We start from the raw sequence: 25,186 nt of genomic DNA, 5'->3' as shown, positions 1-25,186 counted from the left end.
TTTCCTCAGCCTCCTCATTTCATGGATCCAAATACTGATGAAAATAGTGACTGCTTGTTACTGTCACTCCCCTTATAAGAGCAAATATAGAAAAATACAGAACAGTGCTCCACTTCTGCCTTTGGAGTTGTCCAGAACAGGAGACTGTCACTAATTACAGAACTTCACAGTGTGATCACTAGAAATCTGAATAGCTGGTATCAGCAACCTGAAAAGGAGGTTGGGGTGTTACAGGCTTCCTAACTTGCTTATGTTCTCAATTTCATCTCTATTAACATTAATTTCACCCGGCCCATGGCCCATGATTGTCCCAGCACGATGACAGACAGACGGAAGGACGACCAAAGGAAGGAGGCAGGCAGTTAATGAGAAACTAGAAAAGCAGCGTGCTTCATCTATTTAAACAGAATCACTGTATTTTAAGAGCCCCAAGAAACTTCATTTTTTAAAAACGATTTTTGAGTGGAGTTCACACACAATGTTACATTAGTTTCAGGTGTACAACACAGTGACTCGACAACTCTATACGTGATGCTGTGCCCACAAAGGTAGCTACTATCTGTCACCATACGACACTTTTACAATATACCATTGACTATATTCCCTAACCTGTGCCTTTAATTCCCATGACTTCCGCATTCCATTAACTGAAGCCTGTATCTCCCACTCCCTTTCATCCATTTTGCCCATCCCCCCCACCAGACCCCCTCTGAAAGAAACCTCATTTTTAAAAATAAGCAGCTGAACTGGACAGCCTCTAAGATTCTAACAATGGGGAACAACCATCATGAAGCAAAGATCCTATGGTCCAAACGCTTAGTGAAGGCGCGCATGAGCGATCAGAGATGAGGCTGAAGAAGCAAAGGGGCCAGACTGTGACAGACCTTCAGGCCATTATAAGAATTGTTCGTTTTATCATAAAGGCAACAGGAAACCAATGATTTTTTTTTTAATGTCTATATATTTTGAGAGTGCATGTGGTGGGTGGGGGGGGGGGGGGGTGGCAGAGAGAGAAGGGGAGAGAGAAGCCCAAGCAGGATCTGGGCTCAGCACCGAGCTGGACGGGCAGGGCTCAATCTCACAACCGTGAGATCACGACCCGAGCAGAAATCAAGCCTTGGGCGCTTAACCAGCTGACCCACAATGAGGTTTTAAACACGTTTTATAAGCATGTTCCGATTTGCATTTTAGAGAAATAATTCTTCTAAAAAGCCTTCCAAGTACAGGTTACCCTGAACTGAGTTTTAAAACAAGACAAGAGCAGGGTCAGTTATGGATAGATAAAATCACCCCTTCAAAGGCACAGAGGCATGGAAAAAATAAAAAAGTAAACAGAGAAAGAAATACAAAGTACAAATACATACTGAGGACGGTGTGTAAAAAATTACACCCTGACTCCAAGGTCACATTGCTAGTCCGTGAACTTATGTCTCTGACTCAATGCCCGGCTTTGCACAGAGAACTTTTAACCTCACAGTGGCATGGAACCAGAAACGTGACCTTTCTGAACAAAACAGATAAGACAATAGAATAGGTAATATAATGTTTGGGTCTTAAACTAAATTAACTCCTCAAGAGAGGTTTCTCCTAACAGTTCACACTAAAGCTACTGTACTTTATTCATTTCCTTCATAGCACTTAATATCATCTAACATTATATACATTTCTATTTTTTGGTGTCTTAATGTCTGCCTCCCCCACCTGACTTTAAACAGTATGTCTTCTTGTTAACCACTGTACATCTAGCTCTCAGCAAAGCAACTTGCAAGACTGTTTACGTGTTAAGTGTATTTCCAAACAGCTTGGAAACCAACCCCTAGCAGTGAAACTCCTACTCATACCACTGCTGACTAGTCAATGTCTATTACAAAGCAGAAAGTACTTGTCTAGAAGAATTCCCTCACCCTGATTTCTTACTAAAAGCTATGAAGGAAAAGGGACTAAAAATCACTACTGTTGCTATTGTTAGTAATGGCTGTGACTTAATGTCTGTGATACTGTGTTAGGGGCCTTTATATATTAGTCTTAAAACAATCTTCGTAAAATCGGCAACATAATTCCTACTTTACATAGGAGAGATCTAAGCTCGAACAAATCAAGTAATGTGACTTGCCCAAGGTCACAGACCTTGTAAACTAGAGAACCAGGATTAGAACCCCCGGTCTAGATGACCTTAGACATCATATAACATTATATCACTTTCTACCATACTGGAGCTAAAATATTTTCTTTATGATTAGCACCATAAACCAAAAAAGCAAAAACCTAAAAAAAAGGGAACAATGTACATGTAGCCTGAAAATAGTAGGTAATTTAATAAATTAGTCCCATCACAAAATTTCATGAAATTTGCATTTCATTTCAACGCACTAACGTAAAAGAGGTTTACAGTCATAGTGTATTATAATAAATTCCTCCTCCATATTTAAAAAGAAACACTTGTTTGTGAGTTAAGTCTTGAGTGTAACTACTGCATAATCCTTAAAACAAGAAGCCGAAGGTTCAAGATAACCCAGTGGCTAATGAAATTAGAGCTCTAAATTATAATCCCTTTTATTTAAAATAAAATTCATCCTGAGCTGTCTCCCAACTTAAGTCAGACCATGATATTCCTGATATCTTATTTTTATCAATCTAAACTGAGGTGAAACACATTTATTTATCTTCATCTGCTTAAGCAGCTCCCTCATCTTATCCAAATGATGTATTTTGCTATTTCTCATCATCTTTACCAACTTCCTAAGCCATCGTTAAACGCTAGAAAACCAGAAAGTGTCATAGTTAACCAATGATACATTTATACGAATGACTATCATGAAATCATTTTATATCATATTGTCAAAGAACATTTTAACACACAAAAAAACCCCACAAAGTGTTTAAAAATATATAACTGAACATATAAATTGTTGCTTATTTGCCGATGTATCTATGATGTACACGCCTACATGTGTCTACACTGTCTGCATGGATCTGTGTGTATGATGGAAGAAAGAAAACAAAATATTGGGGGGTAGAGCAGAACCAGAATGTTCGGTGATATGCAGAACATTACCATCTGACTAGTTTCGATGCTTTGGATTCTCACTAATGTAAAATAAGGAGTAACTACCACCTATAAGGTTTTCAATAAAGCTCTAAAATTATGTAACTTCTTACCATAAATAGCAACTTACACTGACACCATTTTATAGCTTCCAAAGAGCATTTTTAAAGTATCTGATTCAGTTGTTGTTCCTCTGTTAACCTATTCTATACAGAGCGTTCTGAGCCAGCATGAGGACAGAAAACATGACTTCTTCAGAATCCCAGCACCTAACATATTGCCTGACAAAGGAACCGAGTAGTTGGTAATTCAAGGAGCTAGATTACTGAACATTCCCTGAGAGGGCAATATAACAGGCACCTATCTGCATTTTATAACCGACGAAATCCTAAGAACAATAAACTGATTTTCCCAAGGTTCATCAAAGGAGACTAGAGACTGACTCATCTACGCATTTAGGCAAAATGAGAAAGGGAAATACCAGAAGGCTACAGTCACACAGCCAAAAGATTTGACCAGAAGGTCAAGGGAAGGAAAGTAGAATGGACAGTTGTAGTAGAGGCTGTTAGGTGTCAACCTACTTTTCTTCCTAACTCGATCCTGCTCCGTGAAACTTAGATGAAATGGCTGGAATCATTTGGACAACAAAAAAGAGGATCACAGCCTACAATGAATGGTACAGCACAGAGGTAGAAGGGACCAGGGTCCTGGAGGGCCACAGAGTCACCATAACCGTCCTAGACTTCCCACCTCTAGATCATTTACATGAGAGGGCAATACACATCTATCTTGTTTAAGCCACAATTATTTGTGTTTCTCTTGTGTTTATCTTGGGTGAGCACAACCTAACCTCAAAGTGTACAATAATCAAAGAATTTCTAGGCCGAAAAGACTCAGACTTACTTACGTCTCCAGCAGTCTTGCCAATATATCAAATAGACTGTCACTCTCCAAAAACTTTTTTGGAAGAGGTTACTTGGATGAGCAATAAACCATGAGAGGAAGTCCTCATTTGCAGACATGCCATCCCAGCCTTACTCATGACAGTTTGCTCATTTATAATAGTTAGGCAATAGCATAAGGTATTGATGTGTAAAATAATATTGGAAATGCTACAACAGAAGGAAATAAAATATGTTGCAATATGTGTTTTTAAGAAATAGAAACAGGAAGTAATTTTTCCTCCCCTCGCATGAGACCTAGCATTCCCTCTACAAAACTGTCTACGTTAATAAAAGCTCCACGATAATCAACGGCATCAAGGCACTCCCTTTTTAACTCTTCTCATCCTCTTTTCTCTGGAAACTGTCCTCAAGGGTAAAGACAGGAACTGAGTGTCTAGGCCAGGGCTGTACCATACGGCCCTGCCCTTCTGGCCAAAATCCCAATTCTCTCTCTCAAAGATCTACAACTCTGAGCTTAAAAAGAGGGACAAAAACCTTATTAACTGAAAAATTCAGAAATATCTGAACTCTTGCTACTAAAGCCCTTTCCCATTTTCAAAAGCTGAAGTGTTCAACTTCTAAGATTCCCAGAGATACATTAATATCTTTCAAATGCATTTTCTTTTCCTTAAATAAGCCAAAGTAGGTTTCTTTTACTTGCAACCAAAGAAATAATTTGATAGTTTCACTAACACAATGTTAAAACGAAGCTAATTTATTAACATAAGTTGGTTGGGACTTCATCACTTGAATTTCTCTTGGACTAGTCCAAAGGCTTTTAAGTATGATTACAACACAATTCTGAGCATTTCAAAAGGTCACGACTCGGGGTTACACAATGTTGTATGATCCCACCAGCACCGGATTTTTTTTTTTTTTTTTTTTTTTTTTTTTTTTTTTTTTTTTTTTTTTTTTTTTTTTTTGCAATTAAGCACTTAAAACTTTCTGATGACAGCACTTGGACCTAGATGTGACCTTAAGAGATTCAATCAGTTCAGCCACTAGTTTATCATCTCTTGTTCCTCTTCCCTTCAGACTGAAGAGCCTGCTCAGTACTTGACAACCCTTTGCACACCTTTCTTTAACATGAGCTCTTCCATCTTTCAGAGAGCTCTTTGTCGGTCATATTTAGCAAATGAGCATACAGTACACCCTGTTAAATGTGAACTTGACACAAAGGACTTTTTTGGCCTAATTATGTCTCAAATATTGCATGATGACTAAAAAACTATTTGTCGTTTATCTGGAATAAACAAACAACAAATAAACGTAAGCCTACTGTACTTTGTCTGACAACTCCAGTTCTGTGGAGCTGAAAGAGTCGCCCCATAAAATCTACAGACTACCCATTCCCTTCACGCCACAAAAACAGTGAATTAGGAACAAAAGTTTAAGTGAGCGACACAATGACACAGACTATTGGAGCTGAAGGGGGCCTGGAGGTAGCTAGCCCCATGTCCTCACCTTAAAGATTAGGGGAAGATGGTCCAATGTAGTTGAGTGACCAAATGGGTTAGAGCAGGACTCCAAATTACAAATAACTACAAAGATTCTTGATTTTCGTTTGTTTAAAAAATTATTTCTAAAAACCCAAAAGAGAAAAGAAGTCAATTTTATGGCTCCAAACAATATTCACATACCTGTCACCTCAATGGCCATTTCACATTAGTAAATATCAAGTCACAAAACAAAACAACAAAATATAAGTAGTTAAGAAATCGCTCTTGTAAGTGGGATAATTTAATGAAATTATGTACGTAAAACGTAAAACACCTAGTACAACAAGTTGTGGCCCATAACAAGACATCTAGATGTAGTTCCCTTCTCCTCCCTGCCTGTTTACTCAGTAATACTAAAGTATCACAATAGCTTCCTATCTTTTGTCTCCAAACTCTATACATCATCTTCAACTTCAGATCAGTACTGCATCCCTAATACATCTCCCTCAAAAGCATTCCAATTAATAAACAATGCAAGATGTTCTATCTCTTTAGATATCAAATTGCCAATAAAAACATTCCTAAGTCAAATCACCAGAAGTTCACCAAAAGAGTTTTAGTGATTTCATTTAGAAAGCACTGTGTAATAAAGGCAGAGTACAGACTCAGGGTATACACTAGGTGTATAGTATGAAGTATAAAGGAGGGAGGACATCGTTTCAAGCTGGTACTTAGAAAACTGTGGAAGCGGCAACAGGAACTACAACTTCAAGGACAGACAGTATTCTGACTGGTGAAACAGGAAGTTAAAGAAAGTTTCAAGTGGAAGGAGCTTTCCGAACAGGGCATGAAGGCAGAGAAGCAAATGCTTTACAATCTAGCTCTACAATTTTGCAACTGTATTTTTTTTTCCATCGTGCCCCAACAGGGGCGCAGATGCTGATCAAGTGTCATTTCTGATAGACGGCGTGAGCCTCTTACCTCCACACTTGTGCTCGAGCTACGTCCTCCCCAACAACAGGGAGCGAATCTTGCTCCACTACGTCACCCGCACTTGTACAACACAGAGTAATAAATACTAGATTAACCAATATCCACCTTCCCTTTCCCCTCAGTTTCTTTTCCATTCTTTCATTCATTTCTATCTCCTTCAGATCCTCCTAACTGACCAAACTAAAAACGTAATTCTTTTATTCACTGATTAATATGTAAAGCGGATAAGTAGGATATTCTCTTCATAACAAAGCTTGCAACTTAAATCCTTGAAACATCCCCCCTCTGCCCACCATGTGGCTTTCCCCTGACCTCTGCTTCCCACTCCATATTCCCTCCCTTTCCTCTTTGGATTTGAGATTCTGCATTCAAAAAGAATTCCTCTCCCACTTCAGATTTTTTTTTAAATAAACAGTAACGACAGCCGGTTCACTTATTTGAAAATTTCCCTCACAAACAGAACAGATAAGGGCTTTGTGTTCTTGCTGGGCGGTGGAGAAGGAACAAGAGGAACAGAAGGGGAATTAGAAAAGTAACAGAACATAAACCCAGGTGTGTCCAGCCAGTCTAGAGGAATAAGGGTCAGAAATACTCTAGCCTGCCACAAAAACAAAATTTCTTTTATCACTATATTTGCAAGAATAAGCCCTTAAAAACAGCACATGCACCCTTAAAGATTTTTCTTTTGCTAGCCAAAATTATAAATTATCCCTTAGATAAGTGAAGGTTACCTAATAATCAACTCTTCAGTCACTCACAATGGAACAAATTATTAAATGGAAAAGACATGCACCAGAAATGATCTTGATCACTGCAGTGGTGAAGGCTTATACAGGTAACCCAATAAAATCAGAAAAAATAAATAAAAACTTAACACACTGTTAGCTCGAAGTCTAGACTCACGGTTTCAAGCATAGTAAATACACCACTGAATACTACTTTATAAAAATACAATGAGTCAGGGGCGCCTGGGTGGCTGAGTCAGTTAAGTGCCCGACTTAGGCTCAGGTCATGATCTCACAGATCGTGAATTTGAGCCCTGTGTTGGGCTGTGCCAACAGCTGAGAGCCTAAACCCTGCTTTGGATTCTCCCTCTCTCTCTCTGCACCCCCACTCGCTCGCTCGCTCTCCCAAAAAATGAGTAAACAAACAAACAAAAAATACAGTGAGTCATTACACTGTAGAAATCACAAATACACTGAACGGATGAGTGGGGGTAGAGAGAAGTCTGTTAATGTTAAGCAAATAGGTACTTGTACTAAAACTTCCAGTGCCAGCATCATCCCTGGACTGAAAAAGTGCTGTACTTCCAAAAGATTAGACAAAAGGAAAAGCTTTCTGTCCCAGACTAGAGAACAACTGGAAAACGAGCACTTATAATTACAAGACACTAATACCAAAGCGGATGTAAATAATCTTGCACATAGTGTTTTATGAAACATGATTACAAAAATATCTAAATTTAAATTATCCTATATAAAGGCACATATGCACACTAAATTAATAAATAAAAACAGGCCTATTTCATCATTAATGGATGTGTACACACTCAAGGTGACCCAATAAGGTTTGGAAGTGATCTTCTCATTGGAAAAAAGACTGCCTTGGATTTGAAGTAACATTACATTTAGGCACATACAGTATTAGTTCAGAGTAAAAAAAAAAAAAAAAAAAAAAAAAAAATGTTCTTTGTCTTCTAGCATTTCCTGAGAGCACCGCTGAATTCTGAATTGTAGAACAGTCTGCCTCACTTGAAATGGCTCCATGTTGTTTTTGACTTGGTATTTCTTCTTTATCCCTAACAAGGAATCTTACTGGAGACTTATTATTTACTATGAACCACAATAGATCCTTTCATAAAGTACCTGCACAGACATTCACACATTCAACTATATCGTGGTTCACAAAAATCAAGTTCTGCTGGCAAAAGCCACGAAGTGAGAGTGATGGACAGGATGGAAGAAAAAAGAGCAATCTGGTTTTTAAATGTAGGATGCAAAGTGGCAGACCTTATCTTCCTGTTCCACAGCAGGACAGTGTCAACTGATAAGAAAGGTAAATTAATCCTTAAGCAAGTGAGCATTAAAAACTTTAGGAAACAGAGCTCCCTACCCTAACTCTACACTCTTGTTTCTAAAACATGGAGCTACTTACCTCTGCCTCTGCTGTCAACCGTAGCTTCTTTGCCATCAACTGTTTTATGTCAATCCTACCTAAAGAAAGAAAAAAAGGTAACTTTTAAGTTGACGGATACAGCTAACCAGCACAATTTCTTTTCTTTTCTTTTTTTACAGTTTATTTATTCATTTTGGGGAGGGGAGGCAGGGAGAGGGAGAACCCCAAGCAGACTCCATACTGTCAGTGCAGAGCCCAACACAGGGCTCAAACTCTCGAACCATGAAATCATGACCTGGGCCAAAGTGAGACTCTTAACTGACTGAGCCTTCCAGGCGCCCCTAACCAGCACTATTTAAATCATGAAGTTGAAAATCAAGCAGAAGAGGATGACTATGTAAATTACGGTAAAACCACAAAACACGACAACTCTTAAAAAATGAAGCATGGGCACTATCAGTAGAAGGAAATTTATACATAATTTATACATAAGAAGACAGGTGCCTGAGTGGCTTAGTCAGTTGAGCATCCAACTCTTGATTTCAGCTCAGGTCATGATCCCAGGGTCATGGGATCGAGCCCTGCATCAGGATCTGCACTGACAGTGGAGCCTGCTTAAGAGTCTCCCTCTCTCCCTCTCCCTCTCTCTCTCTGGACCTGGGTGACTTAGTCAGTTAAGTGTCCGACTTCAGCTGAGGTCATGATCTTGCAGTTTGAGTTCTAGCCCCGCATCAGGCTGTGTGCTGACAGCTCAGAGCCTGGAGCCTGCTTCGGATTCTGTGTCTCCCTCTCTCTCTCTGCCCCTCCCCCACTCATGCTCTGTCTCTTTCTCTCTCTCTCTCTCTCTCTCTCTCTCTCTCAAAAATAAACATTAAGGGGCGCCTGGGTGGCGCAGTCGGTTAAGCGTCCAACTTCGACTCAGGTCACGATCTCACGGTCCATGAGTTCAAGCCCCGCATCGGGCTCTGGGCTGATGGCCGGGAGCCTGGAGCCTGCTTCCGATTCTGTGTCTCCCTCTCTCTCTGCCCCTCTCCCGTTCATGCTCTGTCTCTCTCTGTCCCAAAAATAAATAAACGTTAAAAAAAAATTTTTTTTAAATAAAAAAATAAACATTAAAAAAAATTTTTTAAAGGTTCTCTCTCCCCCTCTGCCCCTCCCTCGTGTTTCTAAAAAAAAAAAAAAAAAAAGGTTAAAGGAAAAAAAACAACTACTGTATGTACATACAGCATTCACAACATTAATCATATGATGCTATAAGATCCAATACTGACAGTACGAGAAATTAGACTCTGTGAATGGATCTTGCAACTGTAACTACTAAAATGCACAAGCAACCATAGAAAAATTAGATACACTGGACTTCATCAAAAATTTTTAAAATTTTTTTTGCTGCAAAGGACAACATGAGAAAAGCAGAAAGACAACACACAAAATAAGACAAAAAAAAATCTGCAAATCTGATCAGGAACTCGTATGTATAGAGCACTCTAAAGTATATATATTGGGGCACCTGGGTGGCTCAGTCGGTTAAGTGCCGACTCTATTTCAGCTTAGGCCACGATCTCATGGGTTCGTGAGATTGAGCCCCACGTCAGACTGCACTTACAGTGCAAAGCCTGCTTCGGATTCTCTCTCACTTTCTCTCTCTGCCCTCTCCTACTTGCTCGCTCTCTCTCAAAAATAAACATTAAAAAAATATATATATATAAAGAACTCTTACAACTCTATAATAAAAAGACAAGTGATCCGATTTAAACATGGGCAAAGTATGTGAACAAACATTGCTCCCTGAAAGATACACAAATAGCCAACATCACATGAAAAGATGCTCCACATCACTGGCCACCAAGGAAATGCAAATCAAAACATGAAGAAATACCACTTCATACCCACCAGGGGGCTATCATCAAAAATAGCAAGTGCTGGCCATTGTATACCATAAGCTTATACAATGTTAATGCGTCAGTTTTATCTCAATAATGCTGGTGGGGAAAAAAGAGCTGTACATGTAGGAAATTCTGAGAACAGTATTACTTAAGGACTGGATGTGACAGCTCTTCTATGATACAATTAGAGAAGTGTCTATAAACACCTGTAACAGGGCGCCTGGGTGGCTCGGTAGGTTAAACGTCCAAACTCTTGGTCTCAGCTCAGGTCACAGTCTGATGCCCAGCCAAAAACTGGTATATGAATGTTTATAGAAGCATTATTCATATTAACAGAAAGTGAAACAACTCAAATATCCATTAACTGATTAACAGAATGTGGTCGAGCCACAGAATGGGACATCACCCAGCAATAACAGGAGAAACACTCATACACACTTCAATATGGATGAAACTTGAAAACATGCTGAATGAAAGTCAGTCACAAAAGACTTACACGTTGTAGGACTCCATTACATGAAATCCAGCAGAGACAATGACAGAAGGTTTGTGGTTGTCCAGGCGTCAGGGGCAGGAGGGTGAGGAATAGGGAATGCCTACATAATGCGCACACGGTTGTTTTGGTGTTTTTTTTTTTGGGGGGGGGGGAGAAAATAATCTAAAATTCATTTCATTCTAATCTCCTTATTCTGAAAGATTCCTTTCTGTATATTAAGTCGCATTAATGTAGCTCCCTAATGTTTAATTTAACTGAGGTTATTAGTCTATTATTAATTAATCTAACCTGAGCACCTTCTTCATGATTTTCAAGAAAAGTTGATTTTCAAGGTCTTAAAATATTTGTTTTTTTTTTTTTTTTTTTTTTTTTTAACATTTTTTTATTTTATTTTTGGGACAGAGAGAGACAGAGCATGAACGGGGGAGGGGCAGAGAGAGAGGGAGACACAGAATCGGAAACAGGCTCCAGGCTCCGAGCCATCAGCCCAGAGCCTGACGCGGGGCTCGAACTCACGGACCGCGAGATCGTGACCTGGCTGAAGTCGGACGCTTAACCGACTGCGCCACCCAGGCGCCCCTTAAAATATTTGTTTTTTATGAGAACCTGTTGTTCTTTATGACTCCCATACCCACTGTACATTGTGATTTATGACTGTCATAGACTCAAAGACAGTTCCTTAACTTCACAGTGAATCACAGTACTACTATAATTTAAGCAAGCAGGCAGACTGTCTGCTCTTTTATTCTTTCTATTTTATTTTAAAGTTTATTTATTTGAGAAAGAGACATTGTGAGCAGGGGAGGGGCAGAGAGAGAGGGAGAGAATGAGAATCCCAAGCAGGCTCCGTGCTACTAGCTACAGAGCCCAACGTGGGGCTCAAACTCACAACCTCATGAGATCGTGACCTGAGACGAAAACCAAGAGTCACTCACTTAACCGCCTGAGCCACCCAGGCACCTGTCTGCCCTTTTAATAGAATAAGGGTAGAGTTCATTTTGAATGAAATTTGCCTCCATTCATGAGTCTGTCTTTACACATAGTATCTTGCATAATAGCTTAGCCAAGTTTTAGCTTTTGATATCTTTATTAAACATTTAGGTTTTCTTGGTAAAATTTCTAACTTGTATCCTTCCTATCTACAGAAAGAAAATAAAATTATTTAAATAAAAAAATTTTTTTAAGTTTTTCTTTGGCAAAAGATTCACAGCTTAAAGCAACACTTTTAACATAACTTGAAAAATTAAATGTCAATGCAGAAGCTAATGTCTACTGTATTGAACTTGGTGCCCATTAACAGTTGCATATACTGCTCATTTTGCTTACTAAAATAATGTTATTGGAACCTCTTGTTAACGTTAGATTTTCCTTTGAGTTAGAGTTTTACTGAAATTCACTTAAGTTCAACATAGACTTAGTGATCTTGAAATGGTACCTTTTTCATTTTTGTATTTTTTTCAAAGTATACCTTCAGATATTATAGTATCTTCTTCCAGAAAAGGAATTTTATAATCTGATACTAAATGCTATTTCATCTTTTTTAAAATTTTTTAATGTTTATTAATATTTTTTGAGAGAGACAGAAAGAGACAGAGCATGAGTGGGGAGATGCAGAGAAAGAAGGAGACACAGAATCCGAAGCAGGCTCCAGGCTCCGAGCTATCAGCACAGAGCCTGACACGGGGCTCGAACTCACAAACCATGAGATCATGGCCTGAGCCAAAGTCGGACACTCAATGGACAGAGCCACCCAGGCGCTCCTATTTTATCTTTTTAATTGAAATGTCAAGGTGTCTACTCTACTATAGGAACCAATAATATCAGACATCATCATGTGTAGACAGATTTTCCACACAAATAAATGGATAGAACAGAATAGAATGCGAGCTGAAACATATGAAGACCACCACTTCTCTTTGCTGTCTTTGTAAAAACCTATAATGTAACTTTGTATCATTTTAGTAGTATCTTTTAATGAGAATTTACATTTTCTTATCTATTTTCCTTGGCAAAATTTACCTGAGTATTTTTGTTTCAGAATCAACAATTGCTACTGTATATTCTACTTAAAAGAAGGAGTGAAGGGCATTCTAAGTAATTTCCCAGAAATACTTACTTCTAACTTACTTCTAACTTACTTACTTCTAAATACTAACTCAGGTTAAAAAAGAAAACCGCAGGCCAAAAATGGGAGTCACATATGCCAGGCCAAGTCATTAGGTTAGGAACCTAACCTAATTAAAGTTTCTACCACTTCCTGAAATGCAGTTTTACCCAATCAGGAATTCTCTGGTCGGTATCAATGAGGTCATCAGTCACATGGCCTTCTACATCCCACCCCCTCCCAAAGGAAGAGAAGGTAATCCACCCAATAAGACTCCTGCCCTTTCTTTTACTAATCGTCCTGCCCAGTTTCTGCCTATAAAATCTTTCCAGTTTGTACAGCTCCTCTGAGCTCCCCTCTACTTGCCTGATGGGTTGATGTCCGATTCATGAATCAATTAATAAAGCCAATTAGATCCTCAAATTCACCCAGTTGAATTTTTGTTCTTTAACACCAGAATGAATGTTGGGGGCAAATTTGGGCTAATTTTTTTTTCTTTAATGTTTATTTTTGAGAGAGAGCGTGCATGGGGCTGAGAGAGAGAGGGAGACACAGAATCTGAAGCAGGCTCCAGACTCCGAGCTGTCAGCACAGAGCCCAAAACAGGGCTCGAACCCACGAACCATGAGACTGTGACCTGAGCCGATGCTTAACTGACTGAGCCACCCAGGCACCCCATATTTGGGCTAATTTAAATTTAATAACTCTCTCTCCCTATTCTAAAAGTAATCTTCATTACAGGAAATTAAAATCCCAAATGCTCTCTCCCAAAAGAGCTCTAACAAAACTACCCTATGTCCTATAGTGTTCAAGTAACTAATATTAATACTTTGGTAGATACCATTTGTCCTTCTACTTTGGCAAATATACATACTATAAAAGTGGACTCATGCATAGTTTTGGAACTTGCTTTTTTCACTTAATATATTGTGAATATCTTTCCATGTCACTACATATGCCTCTGTATCATTTTTATTTGCCTATTATTCTGTTTTTATGGCTGAAACTTACTATATTTAATCCCCCATTGGAAATTTAGATTATTTATACCCTTTTACAATACTTCACTTGGAAAAAAGGCATGGAGAATGAGAAGGTCCAAAATGCACCCCATCAAAGGTCTATAATGAGAGACAAAAAAATAAGTAATAATGGCTGAGAACTTTCCAGAATTGTGGAAAGAGACCAATCCTCAAATGAAATAAGGTCAAAGAATCCCAAGCAGGATAAATAAAAATCTACACTTAGATAGAGACTCCAGAATTGGACCCACAAAAGTATGGCCAACTAATCTTTGACAAAGGAGGAAAGAATATCCAATGGAAAAAAGACAGTCTCTTTAGCAAATGGTGCTGGGAGAACTGGACAGCAACATGCAGAAGAATAAAACTAGACCACTTTCTTACACCATGCACAAAAATAAACTCAAAATGGATAAAAGACCTGAATGTGAGACAGGAAACCATCAAAACCCTAGAGGAGAAAGCAGGAAAAAACCTCTCTGACCTCAGCCACAGCAATTTCTTACTTGACACATCCCCAAAGGCAAGGGAATTAAAAGCAAAAATGAGCTATTGGGATTTCATCACGATAAAAAGCTTCTGCACTGCAAAGGAAATAATCAACAAAACTAAAAGGCAACTGATGGAATGGGAAAAGATATTTGCAAATGACATATCAGACAAAGGGCCAGTATCCAAAATCCATTATGAAGAGCTCACCAAACTCCACACCTGAAAAACAAATAATCCAGGTAAGAAATGGGCAGAAGACATGAATAGACACTTCCCCAAAGAAGACATCCAGATGGCCAACAGGCACATGAAAAGATGCTCAACATCACTCCTCATCAGGGAAATACAAATCAAAACCACACTGAGATATCACCTCACACCAGTCAGAGTGGCTAAAATGAACAAATCAGGAGATTACAGATGCTGGAGAGGATGTGGGGAAACGGGAACCCTCTTGCATTGTTGGTAGGAATGCAAACTGGTGCAGCCGCTGTGGAAAATAGTGTGGAGGTTCCTCAAAAAATTAAAAACAGACCTACCCTATGACCCAACAATAGCACTGCTAGGAATATACCCAAGGGATACAGGAGTGCTGATGCATAGGGGCACTTGTACCCCAATGTTTATAGCAGCACTCTCAACAATAGCCAAATTATGGAAGGAGCCTAAATGTCCATCAACTGACGAATGGATAAAGAACTTGTGGTTTATATATACAATGGAATACTATGTGGCAATGAGAAAGAATGAAATCTGGCCCTATGTAGCAACGTGGATGGAACTGGAGAGTATTATGCTAAGTGAAATAAGTCAAGCAGAGAAAGATAGATACCATATGTTTTCACTCTTATGTGGATCCTGAGAAAGTTAACAAAAACCATGGGTGAGAGGAAGGGGAAAAAAAGAGTTAGAGAGGGAAGGAGGCAAACCATAAGAGACTCTTAAAAAATGAAAAAAAACTGAACAATGATGGAGGGTGGGAGGGAAGGGAAAGTGGGTGATGGGCATTGAGGAGGGCACCTGCTGGGATGAGCACTGGGTGTTGTATGGAAACCAACCTGACAACAAATTTCATATTAAAAAAATAATAAAATAAAATAAAATAAATTACATGCTCAAAAAAAAAAAAAAAAAAAAGATATATCATAGTGAAACTGTAACACACAGGTTTATTTTTAAAAACACCTCTTAAAAGCAGCCAGAAAGCAAGTACCACCTATGAAAGAATTGCAGTTATGCCTGACTTACCAATGCCAACAACAGAAGCCACCAGACAGTGGATCAGTATCTTCAACCTTTGACAGTGGTGGAGTTTGTAACTGGGAAGGAGGCTAGAGATCATGTCATGAAGAGCCTGGGTGTATTTTAACAAGGGCTATGAGGAAACTAAGAATTTTAAGCAGGAAAATAACTGATTTGATATGGGCAAGTCCACTCTGGCAGAATGAAAAGGACCACAGAAGAGAGAAATGCAATAAATTCAGACAAGAAATGAGGTCATAAACCAAAACAAATGGCAATGAGGGTAGGTAGGAGAAGATAAATTTTGAAGATAGTCACAAACTTTAAATAGGCAAGAAATATGACTAAGACAAATATTAATTTGATTTTTCTGTCAATTATAACACCTTTTTTATTTAGTTCTCTACCATCTACGATCGGACCATGGTTTCATAAATAATCTATTTCATAAATAAATGAATACTGAAGCTTCTTCCCTTCAACTAATTCAATTACCATGGGGGAATGGGGAGAGAATCATCGTAAAAGATTAATTCTCACTACCTGTACATCACTTCCAAAAGGCATCTGTTTATCCATAAGTAACATAACCACCATTACAAACTGGTTTTGACTAGTTGGGAACTGGAAAATAGGGAGTATTTTTGCTCACAGCTAGACTAGCCTCTGAAAGCCTCCCTCAATGACATTAAAACTACACAGTAGAAGAAAAATATATTAAAAAGCCAATTCTACTCATGTTCCTTCACCTTAAAATTAACTTCACACATATTCAAAAGATTTACTTTCTTACTACCAAAAAATTAAAAAATTAAATGTCAAAAAATCCAGAAGAAGAATGCCCTTAAAGCTAACATGCAATGATTTCTTAAAAAATTTTTAACATTTTTTATTTATTTTTGAGAGAGACAAAGTACGAATGGCAGACAGGCAGAGAGAGGGAGACACAGAATCCACAAGCAGGCTCCAGGCTCTGAGCTGTCAGCACAGAGCCCAACACGGGGGCTCAAACTCACGAACTATGAGATCATGACCTGAGCCGAAGTCAGATGTTTAACTGAGCCACCCAGGTGCCCTTCTAACATGCAATGATTTAAAGTACAGACTTCCAACCATATAACTCAACTCAAGGTTTCTAGGTTTCTAAAACATTGATCATGCAATTTCTGTAAGATCTTCTTAGGTCTACTGATATCACTAACTTGTAACATTAATATCCTTGAAAACTGATCATTAACTGATAACATCTAATTAACAGACCCAAGGATAAATCCCTTAAAAAAAAACAAAAAAAACAAAAAACAAACTACTGTACATTTTTTCTCCTAGCACTCTCATCTCCAACAAATAAACCAGGTTTGCAACATTTACCTTTGTGAACACTACTTAACCCTTGTGAAGTCTATATTTATTTAATGGGAATACTTAAAATTTATTCCCTGAAATATCAAAAATCTTATTTTAACCAGTTGTGATGAAGAGCTTTCTAAAATTATCACATGCCACCTTATCATATACCACCTTAAAAAAAAAAAACCCAACTGTATCCTACATACTTTTTTATGTCCAGTAAAAGCGATCATTTATTGTACTATGCTATCAATACCTACAGTAAAACTGAAATGAGAGCAATCAGGACTACACCAAACAACTCCAAGGAGCTGTGCCTTTCGATGGGGCGGTCTCTTCATGGCTTTGTGTCAAATCCGCTTCCTCTAACAATCCTATGTTTACACTGCTATGCCAAATCCATTGCCAAGGTTACCCAGAAGGAAAAGACACATAACCAAGCTCGTTAAATAGGTAACTCATTTATTCATTCAATTATATATTCAACTCATTAAGTAAAAACCCAGTGAGTACCCAATATATAAAGGGTAGTACACACATATCCTAAACCCTTCCTTTAGAATCTCAGGAGAAATGTGCGAATGTAGATAATTTCAACATACAGATGACTGTGGGGTGGAGCGAGCTTTTGCAGAGGAAGTCAATATTTGAGCTGAGTCCCAGATGATAAAGAAAAATCATAGTGAACAGGTGCTAGACAGATTATTATAGAGGAAAGAGTGAGCATAAAGACTTATAAAAACTTGGGTTTTTTGGGACTTGAACCTGGGTCAAATGTCTCTCTGGGTGCCATGCTTGCTTTGCTTTATAAAACTGATTTTAATAAGCTTTTTGCCTAAGGGTAGCTTTTTATCTACTTACTTGCTAAATGACCAACTTTCCAGATGAGTGCTGTCCAACAGAAATATAATGTGAACCACATACGTAACTTTAACTTTTCTAGGAGCCACAACAGGTATAAGTGAGTCCTTGAAATGTGGTATTTTATAATTACAGTGTTATCTCAATTCAGACTAGTCACATTTCCAGTGCTAAACTAGACGATACTGAAATGTAGGTCTACTAGCTCCCATACTGAACAGCATGGCTCTTTTTCAAGTTTATTTGTTTTGAGAGAGACAGAGGAAGAGGGGCAGAAAAAGAGAGAATCTCAGGCAGGCTCTGCTGTTCTTACAAGGAACCCCACAAACCGTGAGATCATGACCTAAGACAAAATCCAGAGTCAAGACACTTAACCTAATGAGCCACTCAGGTGTCCCATGAATGGTGTAGCTGTAAATGAGGGGTCAGCACATCTTTTTCTGCAATGGGCCAGAGAGCAAGTATTTCAGGCTTTGAGGGCCATATGGTCCATTCACTCCACACACAAACATGGCTGTGTTTGCCAACTCCTGTTCTAGATGGCTAATTTACTGTAAATCTGGCTGACAAAACTGATAGGTATGTACACGACTTTTTGTTAAGTTAACCTAACTATGGCGAATGCTGTTGGCTGCTTCCCCAATAAGGGCATGTGTTTCATTCCCCTTGCCAGACTGATTTAAGACTGGGCATGAGTATCTGTCAGAGCAAGGACAGCATAAAAATGACTCACTCAAGCTAGTTTACTGAGAGGAGTTCAAAGAGGGCCCTTTTATACATGTGCGGGCAGAGTTAAAGAAAAGCAACAAAGGATAGTGTGGAATTCTAGGGCTAGTAACAAATACCAGGGAAGCTATCCTTAGGCTTCAAAGGGCAAAGGAGGGAAATGGTTAAGGAAACCCAAAGAGAATTTCTAAGAGAACTATCAGACAGGAGTGATGGTTACCCAGACGGAGGAAAGTAACTTTAAATAAAGGGAAAACTTTATAACGAAAGTTATAAACACACTCACCTTACTCTCTCTGCCCTTGGATCTGTCAGTTCCCTCCCCATCAGCCGGGCCCCAACCCCCATGACCAAACTCTACCAGAAACCATAGGGCATGGGAACCTATGGATACAGTCCAGTAAGGTCAGCCTCCCAGGACACAAAATAGGGTAGAAAAGAGTAGAGAGACAAAAGGAAGATATCCAGCATAACCTGTAATCTAATTATGGCCAATGAGACATAAGAAGTTTGCTGGGGAATTTCTAGTTAAGTTTCATTGCTCTAAAGAGAAACCTAGGGAAATCGTTTCTCTTCTTCTGACAGAGACTGTTTTGTTTTTTAGTTTGTTTGCTTCACCAGTTTTCTTACCCACCCTGGAGTTACTAATCCTCTGTCATTATTTCCACTCTTCTCTCCTCAATGCCACCAATTTCCTGGACCCACCACGCCATATTCCAAACCCAGATACTGTCTGCTATCTGCTCTCTCCGATTCCAAATGGTCATGCACTACAGAGAGTATTAAGAAAATGGGCCCGCTCTAAACTGATGCTGTCAAGTCCTAACCAGCCCCGCAAAAGAATAATGAAATCTTTTCTTGACCTCTTGATGAATTTAACAGCCCTCACAACCATAGCTCTCAACATTTTCTACCTTCCTCAAGTCCAGCCATACCAAGCAACCTCCAGTTGATCCCTTGGGTACAAAGTCCTTAAATGTTTTCTCTTTCTTACTTTTCACAATCTTCAACCCTCTTCTCCATTGTTCCCATGTCAGAGGACGGCAAAGGCCATCTCTTTTTCAATAGTAACTCTTCAAACTATTGCCTTGATCATTCCATATCCTTAGAGAGACTGTTCAAATTGCTCTCAACACAGTAAATCATTTATATTGTCCACATTTACATTCAGAGCCAACCTACTCCCTAAAAATTGTTTCTGAAATTATGATATGGATGTCCCCAGTGGTACACAAAATTAAATCTGGGGTTTTACCAACATTCGTCAAGTGTTACATATTTATTTAATGTGTGTGTGTGTGTGTGTGTGTGTGTGTGTGTGTGTGTGTGTTTAAGCAGGTTCAACACAGGGCTGAGATCAAGACCTGTGCTGAGATCAAGAGTCAGTTGGTTAACCAACTGAGCCACCCAGGCACCACATTAAACAATATATATTCTTTACAGCCCTGTATGATAAGCAAGATGGTTATTTTATTTTTAAAATAAGATTCAAAGCAATTAAATATCTGGCCCACAGTCACATGGCCTGGCCAGTAAGTAACTAAGCCCGAACGAATACCTGTCTTCTAACTCCTAGCCATGCAACAAGCAGCACAAAAAATAAAATTTTAATTTAAAAAAAAAAAAAAAAGAAAAGAAATCAAGGCCTACTTATAGTGACTACATTAAAAGTAGAGTTCTAAGCAATAAGCAATGACTAAACCATTTTTTCAAGTTGTAATTCTTTTAATAAACATTTTCTTTGCCTCCTTGCGGCAAGTGCAGAATTAGCTAACCGACAGGCACTGACTAGCAGGGTTTTATTGCCTAGAGAAATTCAACTCATTTTAAAATCCCAATCATGGGGCTCCTGGCTGATTCAGTCAGAAGAACGTGCCACTCTTGATCTGGGGGTCATGGGTCCAAGCCCCACATGTGGTGTAGAGATTACTCAAATAAATAAAACTTTAAAAATTAAATTAAATTAGGGGCACCTGGGTGACTCAGTCAGTTAAGCTTATCTGACTCTTGGTTTTTGCTCAGGTCACGATCTCACGGTTTCCTGGGTTTGAGCCCCACATCAGGTTCCATGCTTGGGATTCTCTCTCCCTCTCTATCTGCCCCTCCCCTGCTCACACTGTCTCTCTCTCTCTCTCTCTCTCTCTCTCTCTCTCTCTCTCAAAAATAAAAAAATAAACAAAAAGTAAATAATTAAAAATTAAATTAAATTAAAAAATAAAATAAAATCCTGATTATTTTCTAAAAAAATCTCACTGACCATGACTTAGAAGATCTTCATTGCAGCTTCACTTCCTTCTCCACAGAGACAGAAGTAATCTAAGAGTCACTTTAAGTCCATAGGATGGCTGTGGTTAGCATCCTATGCTAACAGCCTCACATCCTATGATTGAGAGAATCAATCATTTATCAATCTTAAAAGCAAAAGGGGAGATAAGATAGTATAATCCACCTATCACCTGCTACTGCTCCACTGACCTCAAAAATCTTCTAGAACTACCAATTATTACAGGTCTGTACTAACTTCACAAAAATGGAATATGAACTAGAAATGAGAATCGGTATATATTCATATAGAAAAGGTGATTTAATAGATAATGTTGAAAAACCTGACTAGCCATTTTGGAAAACTACACAGTTAGATCCCTCATTCAAAATAAATTTCAGGCGGATAAAATATTTAAATAAATTATAAAACCTAAAGAGTAATTATTGCAAAAAATTTCTCTGTTTTCCTTTTTCATCATCTTGGAAAATCCCTAAGCATGACAAGAAATCTTAAAGCAATAAAAGAATATTTGATAATATAAAAACTAAGTATGGCAAGGCACACCATAAGCAAAGTCAAAAAACAAGCAGCTAGTTTACAAAATATTCACAGTGGGGCACCTGGGTGGCTCAGTCAGTTGAGCATCTGATTTCAGCTCATGATCTCACAGTACATGAGTTTGAGCCCCACATCAGGCTCTGTGCTGACAGCTCAGAGCCTGGAGTCTGCTTCAGATTCTGCGTCTCCCTCTTTCTCTGCCCCTCCTCCTCTCACGTGTGCGCTCTCTCAAAAATGAACAAACATTAAAATTTTTTTTTTTAATATTCACACTGCATTCAAAGGATCAATTTCCACTCATTGAACGTGGCATTAGCTCTCCAGGTAGCTGTCTTTACAAGCGAGGCCGGGCCCACATTGAAGCAACTATGTCTAAGGGACCTGCAGTTGGCATTGATCTTGGCACCACCTACTCCTGTGTGGGTGTCTTCCAGCACAGGAAAGTGGAAATAATTGCCAACAATCAGGGAAACCAAACCACCCCAAGTTATGTCACCTTTACTGACACGGAACGATTGATTGGTGATGCTGCAATGAACCCCACCAACACAGTTTTTGATGCCAAACGCCTGACTGGACGTAGATTTGATGATGCTGCTGTCCAATCTGATATGAAGCATTGGCCCTTCATAGCGGTGAATGATGCTGGCAGGCCCAAGGTCCAAGTAGAATACAAGGGAGAGACCAAAAGTTTCTATCCAGAGGAGGTGTCTTCTGTGGTTTTGACAAAGATGAAGGAAATCGCAGAGGCTTACCTTGGGAGGAATGTTACCAATGCTGTAGTCACAGTACCTGCCTATTTTAACGATTCTCAGTGTCAGGCTACCAAAGATGCTGGAACTACTGCTGGTCTTAATGTACTTTGAATCATCACTGAGCCCACTGCTGCTACTTTGCTTATGGCTTAGACAAAAAGGTTGGAGCCGAAAGGAACGTGCTGATCTTTGACTTGGGAGGTGGCACTTCTGATGTGTCAATCCTCACTACCGAAGATGGGATCTTTGAGGTCAAATCTACTGCTAAAGACACCTACTTAGGTGGAGAAAACTTTGACACCCGAATGGTAAACCATTTTATTGCAGCATTCAAGCGCAAACCTAAGAAGGACCTCAGCGAGAACCACAGGGCGGTCTGTCACCTCCATACTGCTTGGGAGCACAACAAGTGCACGCCTTCTTCCAGCACCCAGGCCAGTATTGAGATTGATTCTCTATATGAAGGAATCGACTTCTATACCTCTATTACTCATGCCCGGTTTGAAGAATTAAATGCTGAACTGTTCCGTGGCACCCTGGACCCTGTAGAGAAAGCCCTTCGGGATGCCAAGCTAGACAAGTCTCAGGTCCACACTATTGTCTTGGTGGGTGGTTCTACACATATCCCCAAGGTTCAGAAACTTCTACAAGACATTTCCAGCGGGAAGGAACTGAATAAGAGCATCAACCCTGATGAGGCTGTCGCTTATGGTGCAGCTGTCCAGGCAGCCATCCTTTCTGGAGACAAATATGAAAATGTTCAAGGTTTGCTGCTGTTGGATGTCACTCGTCTTTCTCTTGGCATTGAAACCGCTGGGGGAGTCATGCCTGTTCTCATCAAGCGCAATACTACCATTCCTACCAAACAGACCCAAACCTTCACTACCTACTCTGACAACCAGCCTGGTGTGCTCACTTGGGTTTATGAAGGTGAACATGCCATGACCAAGAATAACAACCTACTTGGCAAGTTTGAACTCACAGGCATATGTCCTGCCCCCCATGGCGTTCCTCAGATTGAGGTCACCTTTGATATTGATACTAATGGCATTCTCAATGTCTCCGCTGTGGATAAGAGTACAGGAAAAGAGATCAAGATCACCATCACCAACGACAAAGGTCGCCTGAGCGAGGAAGACATCGAGCGCACGGTCCAGGAAGCTGAGAAGTACAAAGCTGAGGATGAGAAGTGGCAAGACAAGGTGTCCTCCAAGAATTCCCTTGAATCTTACACATTCAACATGAAAGCAACTGCTGAAGATGAAAAGCTTCAGGGTAAAATCAACAACAAGGACAAACAGAAGATTCTGGACAAGTGTAATGAAATCATCAACTGGCTGGATAAGAACCAGACCGCAGAAAAAGAAGAATTTGAACATCAGCAGAAAGAGCTGGAGAAGGTCTGCCATCCCATCATTACAAAGCTGTACCAGAGTGCAGGAGGCACGCCTGAAGGCTTCCCTGGTGGTGGAGCTCCTCCCTCTGGTGGTGCCTCCTCTGGGCCCACCACTGAAGAGGTTGATTAAGCCAACCCGAGAATAGGTCTAGCACTGTTCCACACAAAACATCTGAAGGACCCGAATCGGTAGCAAATTCCATGGCAGTTTGAAAGTTGAGCTGCTGCAGTTAATCAACTGAGGATTCTCAATACTTGAATATGGAATATGTGCACAAGGAAAGGAAATACAACACTGCACTTTATAAGCGCTGTATTGTTAAGTGGAAAACGCAATGTCTTAAATAAAACTGTATTTAAAATTGGCACCAAAAAAAAGAAAAAAAAGATTTCCTTGGGCGCCTGGGTGGCGCAGTCGGTTAAGTGTCCGACTTCAGCCAGGTCACGATCTCGCGGTCCGTGAGTTCGAGCCCCGCGTCAGGCTCTGGGCTGATGGCTCAGAGCCTGGAGCCTGTTTCCGATTCTGTGTCTCCCTCTCTCTCTGCCCCTCCCCCGTTCATGCCATGTCTCTCTCTGTCCCAAAAATAAATAAAAAACGTTGAAAAAAAAAAATTAAAAAAAAAAAAAGATTTCCTTAATACAGAAAGAATTCTTTAAAAGAAGAAAAATATAGCCACTAGGTAGGCAACAACAAATGGGCAGAGAATATGAATAGGGTTTTTAATGAAAAAATAAAAAGTCAACAAATGTATGAAAAAAGCTCCCTACCTCACTTATAATTTATGAGAACAAATTCACGCTTATCCCATTTTTCACCCATCAAACTAGCAAAATTTATTTTTTTTAAATATAAGTTATTGTCAAATTGGTTTCCATACAGCACCCAGTGAACATCCCAACAAGCAAACTAGCAAAATTTAAAAGATTGGTAAGACATACTGGTAACTGTATGGGGAAACCACGTATGTGGGAGTGTAAACTGATGTAACATTTTTAAAAGAAAACTCAGTAATATCTAAATTTTGAATAAAAAACTCTTTGATCTAGTAATTTCACTTTTAAATATCCTATAAGCATACTAGCACAAGTAAGCAATGACACTGTTTTAAGAATGCTCTCTGCAGCACTGTTTACAATACTGAAATGCTGGATACAACTTAAATGCCAGTCAATAAAGGATAAGTTAAATAAATTACCAAGCATTTGTACAACAGAAATACTCACACAAATACTTTTAGAAGTATTTATTACACTTAAATAAAAGTATTACATATTCTCAATAAAAAAAACATCTAATATTTACTAACTTTAGAAAAGGCAAATTATAGGAGAGATCCCAAATGTGATCCTACATGTAGGGAAATGAAAATGATTACCTAGGGGAAAGAGAGTTATTACTTTATAACCATCTCCAGTGTTTGATTTTTTCCCATGAGAACACACTATAAATTTAAATATTTACAAGCATATTCCAGCAATTTGTTTTTTAATGAAA

At 39.1% G+C, this 25,186-nt stretch overlaps 1 protein-coding gene and 1 pseudogene across 3 annotated transcripts in view; one reads left to right on the top strand and one right to left on the bottom strand.

The window, feature by feature from the left end:
* Window positions 1-25,186, bottom strand: part of SOAT1 (sterol O-acyltransferase 1) — an 81,186-nt gene that overhangs the window by 31,710 nt on the left and 24,290 nt on the right. For all 3 annotated transcript variants that reach the window (XM_058702172.1, XM_058702171.1, XM_058702173.1), the window contains one exon: window positions 8,577-8,635. In XM_058702172.1, coding sequence (XP_058558155.1) covers window positions 8,577-8,635 — 59 coding nt within the window. The remainder of the gene's footprint in view (window positions 1-8,576; window positions 8,636-25,186) is intronic.
* Window positions 21,884-23,882, top strand: LOC131496529 (heat shock cognate 71 kDa protein-like; annotated as a pseudogene).

The sequence above is a fragment of the Neofelis nebulosa genome, chromosome 15 (assembly GCF_028018385.1).
Source record: "Neofelis nebulosa isolate mNeoNeb1 chromosome 15, mNeoNeb1.pri, whole genome shotgun sequence".
In the NCBI taxonomy this organism is placed as follows: Eukaryota; Metazoa; Chordata; class Mammalia; order Carnivora; family Felidae; genus Neofelis; species Neofelis nebulosa.
The sequence above is the reverse complement of the archived record's forward strand: the minus strand, read 5'-3'. Positions and strand labels throughout refer to the sequence as shown.